The 11,265-nt window shown below is 43.7% G+C and overlaps 1 protein-coding gene across 1 annotated transcript in view; it reads right to left on the bottom strand.

Annotated features, from left to right (window-relative positions):
- The window catches only part of itgb4 (integrin, beta 4), a 137,303-nt gene that overhangs the window by 71,437 nt on the left and 54,601 nt on the right, over positions 1-11,265 (bottom strand). The window contains exons 18-22 of the mRNA XM_043715209.1: positions 10,247-10,270; positions 7,278-7,426; positions 5,195-5,374; positions 4,249-4,400; positions 550-757 (exon numbers count right to left, since the gene is read on the bottom strand). Of these exons, the coding sequence (XP_043571144.1) occupies positions 550-757; positions 4,249-4,400; positions 5,195-5,374; positions 7,278-7,426; positions 10,247-10,270 (713 nt within the window). The remainder of the gene's footprint in view (positions 1-549; positions 758-4,248; positions 4,401-5,194; positions 5,375-7,277; positions 7,427-10,246; positions 10,271-11,265) is intronic.

The raw sequence follows: 11,265 nt of genomic DNA, 5'->3' as shown, positions 1-11,265 counted from the left end.
GAGGGCTGTTTGTTGAGTGTGTGTCTGTGGGAGGGCTGTGTGCTGGGTGTGTCTGTGGGAGGGCTGTGTATGGGTGTGTCTGTGGGAGGGCTGTGTATGGGTGTGTGTCTGTGGGAGGGCTGTGTATGTGTGTGTATCTGTGGGAGGGCTGTTTGTTGGATGTGTGTCTATGGGAGGGCTGTGTGCTGGGTTTGTGTCTGTGGGAGGGCATTTTGGAGGGTGTGTGCCTGGATGTGGGTTGCCTGGTCGGTGTGTCTGTGGGAGGACTGTCTGTGTCTGTGGGAGGTGACACAGTTCAGTTCACACACAAGATCTGCTTGAACAGTGGCCTGTATCAGAGCCCACGTGATCAGGAACAATCTGGTTTTGGGTCATTCTGTTTTGGGGGAGGAGGTGATGGTCAGTGACCAAGTGGGAACATAAAAAGTGCTGAGGCAAAGTATCCTGCTACAAATTGTCTAGAACTGATCCTGGAAACTTCTTCAAGTTGATCAGTGATCAAGTGATCATAAAAAGTTATGCAACAAACAAGGCAAAAGTTAAACACACCATTATCATCAGTGATGATGACATTCGTTTCAGGATACTTCCCAATCTTTGCTCCATTTTGGGGATTGTAGAGCTCCATACAGAATTTTTTCTCCTGCTCATTTCCCAGCAAGGTATCAATCTCGGTCTGCTCCAACAGAACAACAGGAATCTCCTTGCGAGTCTCTCCGGGTTGGAATGTGACATGGTTCTCTGTTGCTATGTAATCCTACAAGGGACAGAAAAGCAAGATCTAAGAGGTGGAAGCGTAGGAATGTTAAGGCCTTGGAGAGGTATAAAGAGATTGAGAAGGATCTGTTATCACCATTCATGATTTTTATTTAGCAATGTTGAGTTTGGGGTTGCTAGAGATTGTAGGAGTCCTGATTGTTGAAAACTTTATCTTTTTTTTGTGAATATTTTATCGAGAAAAAAATTTTGAATTTTTTACAAAATTATAAAATTACTACAGAATAGTATTATAATAAACAGCAATAACAGTAAACAAACTACTACTCTACTCCACAAACAATTGAGAAAAAAGAACAAAGAGAAAAAAAACTACGCAAGCTACAATTCAATAAATAACTAAATAGAAAAACTAAATTAAACCGAGTTGAACCAAGGCAAATTAAATTAAATTAAGTTACCACACCAAAGCTCTCCATCACATGGAGCATCTGTAGGCATATACGTATTTGTTCGGAATTCTTCCTTCCAGGGGCCCCCGACCCGCCAGACACAGGCCTCATGACTACACAAAAGCCCTGACCAATATGGCTGATAAATCTGCATCTATATAGTTCAAAAAGGGCAGCCACGTCCTATAAACTTTATCTTTTAGTGAACATTTTCGAAAAAGTGGCATCCTCACACAGACAGACCAGACTTGACATGTGCTTTAATTAAAACCTACAAGATTCTGAAGGGCCTGACAGGGTCAACACTGAGAAGTTACTTCCCCTGGCAAGAGAATCTCAAACACAGGGGCACAGTCTTAGGATAGGGATCAATCATTTAAGACTGAGGCAAGGAGAAATCTTCAATCTGAGACCTCTGGATCTTAGGAATGACCTACACTAAATGCTTGTGGAAACTCGGTTGTTGATTAAGGCTGAGATAGATTTTTTCAAACTTGAGGGAGTGAGGAATGTAGGAAGCAGATGGGGAACTGGGGATGAAAGAGAAGATCAGTTATGATCATATGGAAGGCTAATACAGAAGAACTCCTGCATTTCACGATGGCATCAAAAATATTCTGGGCTCCTTCACAGCTATTACAGACAACAAAGCAATTCCTGAATGGTAGCCACTATTATAAAGCAGGAAACACAACAGTCAATTAGTGCATAGCAAGCTCCCAAAAATTTAGCAATATGATTGTGACCAAATCGCTTGCATTTTTATGATGTTACTTGAAGGATAAACTTTAGCTGGGACACTGGCAGAATTTCCCAACTCATCTGTGAATTTGTGATCAGAGATCTTTTACAGTCAGTGGAAAGGCAGGTTTGATGTCTCATTCCCAAAACATCGTATCTGCAGAATTGTTTCGTATAGAATTTACAGCACAAAAAAAAATTTGGCATATCAGTTCTATGTTGATATTTGTGCTTTAAAGTAGACTTCTCCTACACTACTTTAACCACCTCAGTGTAACCTTCTATTCCTGTCTCCCTCAGCTGTTTATCTAGCTACCACTTAAATAATCTTTGGGACCAAATGGCTCAGTTGGCTGGACTGCTAGTTTGTGATACAGCATGACAGGACAATTCCTACATTGGCTGAGGTCACCATGAAGACCTCAACCTTGCCCTTTGCCCCTTGCCTGAGCTATGGTGACCCTCAGGTTAAACTACCACCAGTGATGTCTCTCTGATGAGATAGCAGCCTTATGGACTATGTTGACTTCACCTAAAGCCATCTTATATTATTCATTCTCAATGTGGTAGCAAGCACTCTCTCAGAAAAGTTTCTCCTAAATTTTCATCGGATTTGTTAGTGATTATCCTTTATAATGGCCCCTAATTTTGGACTCCCTCAAATGTGGATACAACCCACATGCCTTGAAAAAAATTTAGAAACCGGCCCAACTCACCTCTCGCTCCCCTAGCCATACTTTAGCCATATTATGCATCACTAGTGAAATTTGAAGATGTCAATATATTTAACACTTGACTTCATTGAATCCCTACAGTATGGAAGCAGGCCATTCTGCCCATACCAGCCCCCCAAAGACCATCCCTACCTTCACATCCCTGGATACTTTAGCATGGCCAGTTCACCTAACCTGGAGAGGAAACCCGCACAGGGAGAATGTGCAAATTCCACACAGACAGTCACCCAAGGCTGGAAACAAACCCAGGTCTCTGGTGCTGAGGCAGCAATGCTAGCCACTGAGCCACCGTGCTATCAGGTCGTTCTCATGAGATGGTAGAATTGACTTATGAGGAGAGATGAGCGTCTGGATATGTATACCGTAGAGTTTCAAGGAGAATGAGAAAAGGGTTGACTTCATTGAAACTTAGTTGAAACTTTATTGCTGGAACAGCACAGCAGGTCAGGCAGCATCCAGGGAACAGGAGATTCGACGTTTCGGGCACAGGCCCTTCTTCAGTCATTCCTGAAGAAGGGCCTGTGCCCGAAACGTCGAATCTCCTGTTCCCTGGATGCTGCCTGACCTGCTGTGCTGTTCCAGCAATAAAGTTTCAACTTTGATCTCCAGCATCTGCAGACCTCACTTTCTCCTCCATCACTGAAACTTAGAAATTCTGGCAGAGGTAGGAAGAATTTCTTTATTAAAAGGATAATTCATCTTTGGAATTGTCCACGCCCGAGGACTATGTCAACTCAATCTTTGAATAGATTCCGGACAGAGCTCGACAGGATATGAGGATAGCACAGGGAAGTAGTATTGAGATAGATGATCAGCAAATGACTTTTTTTATGCATTCACAGGATATCGGTGTCACTGGCTGGACTAGCGTTTATTGCTCATCCCTGAAGGGCAGTTAAGAGGCAGCCACCTTGCTGTGGAGCTGGAGATTAATGTAGGCCAAATCAATTGAGGACAGCGGTTTTCTTTCTTAAATAATGTTAGTGAGCCACATGGGTCAACAACTGACAAGGGGTTTGTGGTCATAATTAGACTCTTAACTCCAGATTTTTATTCAATTCAAATACCACCATCTTCTGTGGCAGGATTTGAACTGAGATCCCCAGAATATTACCTGGGTTTCTGGATTAATAATCTAGTCATTGCCTCCCTTATCCTAATTGACTTAATTGAATGGCATAGCAGGCTCAGTGGGCTGAATAGCCTCCTCCTGTTCCATTTCCCAGTGGTCACAAACTGTCTGACCTGGTGGGTTTGCTTTAGTGGTATAAGGCTTGAACTGACACATGAGAATAAAATGGAAGGAGATTCAGAAGCTGGTGATCCCCACAGTGGCATCTCCAACCTCAGGAGAATAGGCGAGTGGCATTTACACTCACGGCCTGCCTGACCTGTGAGGAGACCATACACAAATTGTGCTGGGTCAGAAAGTCATTTGTTTTTGCTGCGAGAGAAATCAGAATTTAAAGGTTTTCTAGTTGGTTCCCAGTTCGTGAAATGCTGGCCTCAGGGCTATGCAAGCTAGACTGTATGATCGATACAGGCAATGGCTGGTGAGAACTGTGCCTATCTTGGACAGCCCCAACTACACGTGTCAGCCATACCTTGCCATCCTTGGCGGTGCGATCTTTTGTCCTGTAAGAGACCTGTGTGCGTCCATCCTCCTGTATCTCCCGGATAAGGGGAATTTTGGCCACTTTGTCTTGCCTTTGGTATCTGTATGATGGGTGCATGAAGGTGATAATGCTTTTGGCTACTGGAAAGACAGAAACGTACACATGTCAAACAATGCCAGGAAAGACTAGCACCGAGAATTCACCGATGTTGTGATACCTCCCCCTGCCAGTATTCCACTAGAATTACATCAGTCAATCTCCAGCATGGGAGCATGTACAATAATGCCAGGGTGAGAACATGTTGGGGTTCAGATGCCTACAGCACTCGAATGTCTTCCTGTCACTCAATGTATAAATTTATCTATTGCAAATGGCCACTGCCTGGACTGGGGAAAAGGAGAGAAGATGGCACTAGAAGTGGGGAGGCAATGGCTTAGTGGTATTATACTAGACTAGTCCAGTGACCCAGATGACGTTCTGGGGGCCTAACCAGAGGAGGCACTGGGTTGAATCCCTAGGCTTACAAACATAACAGAGCATTAGGAAAATTGCAATCAACCTTGTTCCTCCTGGCTCAGTGAGGGGTTAACAAATAATAATTGGACTAAGATCCCCACTGTGGGTCACAGTGCACCAACATACACATGCATCATTACGCAAGGAATACCTTCACAGTTCACTTGCTGTGACCAGACAACAACTACATGCACCATCAGTTTAACTCTGCCCGAGAGTAATGCCACTTCCAGTTGAAAAGAGTGCCAAAAAGCTTTCAACCCTTCAGAAACAAATAGTGGGCAAAGTAACCCTGAGAATATTATATATCAATATGAAGATGGAACTGAGAGCACTAGATTGGGGTTTAGGGGCTGAATGACAGGGGCCACACTGAACTGGAATCATCTGGTTCCATCTGAGATTCCTAAAGACGTACAGGCCTGTTTGATCATGGTGATGTACACAAATGGCTGGTCAATCTCTGCATTCCCCTTTGGAACATCAACAGCCTCCACTTGCAATTGCTTCTCGTCGTCATCTTCATCCTTCACAAAGAGTGGGACCCGCACATCAATGGACTCGACACCATCCTGGAATTCCACCTGCCCGTGAGCATCTGCCAAGACAGCAAGGAACACAGATGGCGGCTTTCAGATTTGCTCCATACACTCAGCTACTTCCTCTTACACCTTAGATCCCTCATGTAGGGAGAGACCTGAGAGGAGACTGAAATCCATTCAGCTTACACAGTTCTCACCACTATTGCCACAATCATGGTATGGTGTACTTAATGGCAAATCTTAAGATCCATTCCATCTAGTCAACTCCAGTCTTAGTGACCCACTCCATACACCATGTTCCCAAATTGCTCAGTGAGCCACTCCATACAGTCAACTCCAGTGCAAGTGATCCACTCCACATAGCCAATCCCACTATTAGTGATCCACTCCACATAGTCAGTTTACTAGTCCTAGTAAACCACGGTGTACAATTCCCTCCAGTCTGGCAGTCCACTCCATGCTATCACCTCCAGTCCTAGCGAACCACTCCACACTGTCAATGACAATCTGGAGATCCACACCATGGAGTCAACTACAGTCCTGGGAATCCACTCCATACAGTCAGCTGCATTCATAGAATCATTGAGATGCACATCACAGAAGCAGACCCTTCAGTCCAACTCGTCAATGCCAAACAGACATCCTAAATTAATCTAGTCCCATTTGCTAGCACTTGGTTCATTTTCCTCTAAACCCTTCCTATTCTTGTACCCATCTAGATGCCTTTTAAATGTTGTAATTGTACCAGCCTCCACCACTTCCTCTGCCAGCTTGTTCCATACATGTACCACCCTCTGCATGAAAAAAACTTCCCTTTGGGTCCCTTTTAAATCTTTTCCCCTTACCTTAAATGTTATTCCTCTAGTTTTGGACTTCCCCATCCTGAGGAAAATACCTTGTCTATTTAGTCTATCTGTGACCATTATGATTTTATAAACCTGTATAAGGTCACCCCTAAGCCTCTGATCTGCAGGGGAAATAGCTCCAGCCTATTCAGCCTCTCCCTATAACTCAAATCCTCCAAACTTGGCAACATACTTGTAAATCTTTTATGAACCCTTTCAAGTTTCATAACATCCTTGCTCCAGCAAGGAGACCAGACTCCATGCAGTATTCAAAAAGTGGCCTAACCAATGTCCTGTACAACCAAAACATGACCTCCCAACTCCCATACTCAATGCACTGACCAATAAAGGCAAGCATACCAAACACCTTCACTATTCTATCTATCTGTGATTTTACTTTCAAGGATCTATAGTCTTTTTGTTCAGCAACAGTCCTCAGGACATTATCAATAAGTGTATGTCTTGCCCTGATTTGCCTTTTTAAAATGCAGTACCTCACATTTATCTGAACTAAACTCTATCTGCCATCCCTCAACCCATTGACCCATTTGATCAAGATCCTGTTGTACTTTGAGGCAACATTCTTCACTTCCCTACATTTCCAATATTGGTGTCATCTGCAAACTTACTAACCATGCCACTTACATTCACATCCAAATCATTTATATAAATTACGAAAAGCACTGGACCCAGCACCAAACCCTGTGGCACACCACTGGTCACAGGCCTCCAATCTGAAAAGCAACCCTCCACCACCACCCTCTTTCTTCTACCTTTGAGCCAGGTCTGTATCCAAATGGCTAGTTCTCCCTGTAGTCCTGGAGGGATCCATTCCATAGAGCCAACTATAATCATGGGCACCCACAGCATACAGTCAGCTACAGTCCTCGGAATCAACTCTACATGGTCAGCTGCAGTCCTCAGGATTGATTCTATACAGTCAGCTACATTCTTGGGGGGATCCACTTCATACAGTCAGCTCAGTCCTGGAGATGATCCACATTACACAGTCAGCTACAATCCTGGGGATCCACTCTATACAGTCAGCTGTAGTCATTGTGATGAACAATCCATGAAGAACCAGGCTGAGCAAGCTTTCCTGTTTGAGACTCACCTCGATCAGATGCAACAGTGTAGTAGCCAGGCACAACCTTCAAATTGCTGAAGGCACCCATGGACACCATGTCTTCAGTTATATTGACAATCTGTTTCTCTGCTGAGCGAAGGGCAGGTATTTGTGTATCGAAGATGGTCAGGTCCTCCCTATGGTAAACACAATCAGACTTATTAAGCCCATTGCAGATAACCAGACAGACTGGAGATGTTGGATGAAAGTTGACTTTAAGTGCTGGAAACTTTAACAGGCAAGTTTAAAAGCAAATTGGACAAAAAACTTGAAATGGGAACAAACATGGTGTGGGGGTTGAAGAAGAGAATCATCAAGGTCCACAGCATGAAATCAGATCCTTCGCTTAACTTGTCCATGCTGCCCAGTCTCACAATTTAAACTAGTCCCATTTGTTTGTGTTTTGTCCATTTCCCTCCACACCTATCCCATCCATGTACCTGTCCAAATGTTTCTTAAATGACAAAATTGTATTTGCCTCCACCCTACCTCTGGCAGTCTGTTCCAGACACTCACCACCCTCTGTAAAAACATTGCCCCTCTGGACTCTTTTGTATCTCTCCTCTCTCACCTTAAACGTATGACCTCTAGTTTTAGACTCCCCTATCATGGACAAAAGCTCTCTACTATCTACCTTATCTATGCCTCTCATGATTTTATGCACCTCTATAAGGTCACCCTGCAGTCTACTATGCTCCAGTGAAAAAAGTCCAGTATCCAACCTCTCCTTATAGCTCAAACCTTCCAGTTCAGGCAGCATCTCAGTAAATCTTTTCTGTATGCTTTCTAGTTTAATAATATTCTTTCTATGGTAGGGTGACCAGAACTGTCAGCCAGAGAGTAGTGGGCCTGTGGAATTCATTGCCACGGAGTGCAGTGGAGGCCGGGACCTTAAATGTCTTCAAGGCAGAGATTGATAAATTCTTGATGTCACAAGGAATTAAGGGCTACGGGGAGAATGTGGGTAAGTGGAGTTGAAATGCCCATTAGCCATGATTGAATGGCGGAGTGGACTCGATGGGCCGAATGGCCTTACTTCCACTCCTATGACTTATGGTCTTATGCGCACAATACTGCAAATGTGGCCTCACCAATGTCTTGTACAGCTGCAACACGACATTTTCTATACTCAAACTCTGACTGATCAAGGCTAGCATGCTGAAAGCCTTCTTCACTACTCTGTCTACCTGTGACTCCATTTTCAAGGAGCTATAAACCTGTAACCCTAATCTCTGTTCTATAACACTCGCTAGGGCCCTACCAATGACTGTACGTCTTGCCCTGGCTTGAGCCACCAAGATGCAATACACTGCATTTATCTAAATTAAACTCCACCTGCCATTCCTCAGCCCACTGGCCCAGTTGATCAAGATCTCGCTGCATTCCCACAAATCCTTCTGCACTGTCTACTATAACACCAATCTCCTAAATTCTCATCCAAATCATTTATATGAATGATGAATAACAGAGGACACAGCACCGATCGCTGTGGCACACTGCTGGTCACAGGCCACCTGACTGAAAGACAACTCTTATCCACCACCCTCTGTCTTCTACTGTCAAGCCAATTTTGTATCCAGTTGGCTAGCTCTCCATGGATCCCGTGTTATTTAATCTTACTTAACAATCGACCATGCAGTTCCTTGTCAAAGGCCTTGCTAAAGTCCATGTAGACAATGTCTACAACACTGGCCTTATCTACCTCCTTGGTCATCCCTTCATAAAACTCAATCAAATTCATGAGACATGATTTTCCATGCACAAAACCATGCGGACTATCCCAAATGATTCCTTGCCTCTCTAAATGCCAGTAGATCCTAACTCTCAGAATCCCCTCTAACATTTTATCCTCCATGGATGTTAGACTCACCGGTCTACAGTTCCCAGGCATTTCCCTGCAACCTTTCTTAAATAATGACACAACATTAGCCACCTTCCACTATTCGGGCACTCCTTTCAAAGAGCTGGTGGCTGAATGACCATTTGTGCCATAGGATTCTGTGTAAATATTGATGCTGTAACCCAGAACTACACATTCTCTACACTTGAGGTTGTACAACAGTGTTAATAAGGCCCAACAACTCTCCAACAAGACCCTGGGCAATACACAATATCAAGTAGCAATAGGAATTTGCAGCCTTGATATCTATCCAGTTTAATTTATCAAGGCATGGTATAATTTGGTGGACAGAATTCATGAGATAATGAAAAACTGGGCCTGAAATGTCTAGAGTTTCAAATACTTAAAGGGATAGACAGGGTAAATGCCGGTAAAATGGTCCCCTGTATGGCCCCCCCAGAAACCAGAGGTTTCAAAGTAAGGGGAAACCAGTTAGGCAGAGGTGAAGAGAATTTGGCTTTGCTCAGAGGGTTGTAAATCTTTGACATCCTTTACTCCAGAGGGTGTGGAAGCTCAATCTTTAGATAGAGATTGAGCATTCTAAATAACATAAAGGTAATGTGGAAGAAATGCATTGAAGTGGTGAGCAGCCGTGATCGTACTGAATGGTAGAACAAACATGATGGAATGAATGGCCCGACCCTGTGAAGGCACTAAGATTTACTCACAGTAGGTCACAATTTCAGATCTAGCTCATTCTAACAAATATAAAATGCTCATGTTTTCCACTCCAGAGCATGTGATTCAGGGGAGAACTGCATTCCACAAACGCAGTCCTTCTAATGAGATATTCACACATGAAGAAAGGTGCCAATACGTCAAACCCACAGCAGCACATCAACAATTAATGTTGAAGAAAAGGTCATTTTAAAATATCTATTAACCTTTGCGAACAAGGAAGGTAAAGACAGTGTTCCAAAGTGAGCTGTACAGGAGGGATGTTGGCTGTGTCAGCTGCAGGTTGGTCAATGGACTGCGATCATTCATAAACAGCTGGGCAAAAACATTACAAGTGTGCATTACAGGCTGGAGTGTGTACAGAAAAAAAATCACTTACCTTTTTCCTGCCTTTTGTTGAACCCTAAAAATAGGAAACACAGTTTCAAATGATGGATCAGAGAAATTCTCAATTCCAAGCATTTATAAAAATCACCAGAAAGACATTAAACCATGAGAGAGAGATCGCGAGAGAACAGGGAGATAGAAAGACACAGAAAGAGGGCAAAGAAAAAGGCGCAGAGAGAGAAAAGTGCACAGGGGGAGGAGCACAGAGGAAGAGGGGGAAGGGACAATGCATGAGGAGGCACGGGGAGAGGGGGTACAGGGAGAGAGGGGCATGGAGAAGAGAGGGTATAGGGAGAGAGGGGCATGGAGGAGAGAGGGTACAGGGAGAGAGGGGCATGGGGGAGAGGGAGCACAGAGGGGAGAAGGGTTATAGGAGGAGGTTTGTGTCCGTCGAACATTAACATGAGACTGGAATCATGGCCAAAATTCCGGAGAGCAAGACTTTTCTCTTGAAGGATGCTGATGAATCTTTTGCATTTCTGCAACAATCACAGTTACGTTAAACTATTCTAACCAAATTGAAATTCCCCAAATACTATGGTGGAGTTTTAAACTTCTATACTCTAGTTTATTATTCTGTGTCTAATTAACTAATTTAAGATATGGCAAATGAAAATAATCATTCAAACTAATTATTGAAATTAATTCTTTAAATCTTGACCGACATGGATGGGGTGTCATGATAGATAAGGTATCAGAATTCTGGGGGACAGACTGGATGATAAGAAGGCTCTGAACTATCTGTTGTAATGTGATGACTACTGTCATAGAACATAGAAGAATACAGCGCAGTACAGGCCCTTTGGCCCTCGATGTTGCGCTGATCCAAGCCCACCTAACCTACACTAGCCCACTATCCTCCATATGCCTATCCAATGCCCGCTTAAATGACCATAAAGATGGAGAGCTGAAAATGTGTTGCTGGAAAAGCGCAGCAGGTCAGGCAGCATCCAGGGAACAGGAGAATCGACGTTTCGGGCATAAGCCCTTCTTCCTGAAGAAGGGCTTATG

The sequence above is a fragment of the Chiloscyllium plagiosum genome, chromosome 24 (genome assembly GCF_004010195.1).
Source record: "Chiloscyllium plagiosum isolate BGI_BamShark_2017 chromosome 24, ASM401019v2, whole genome shotgun sequence".
Taxonomy (NCBI): domain Eukaryota; kingdom Metazoa; phylum Chordata; class Chondrichthyes; order Orectolobiformes; family Hemiscylliidae; genus Chiloscyllium; species Chiloscyllium plagiosum.
The sequence above is the reverse complement of the archived record's forward strand: the minus strand, read 5'-3'. Positions and strand labels throughout refer to the sequence as shown.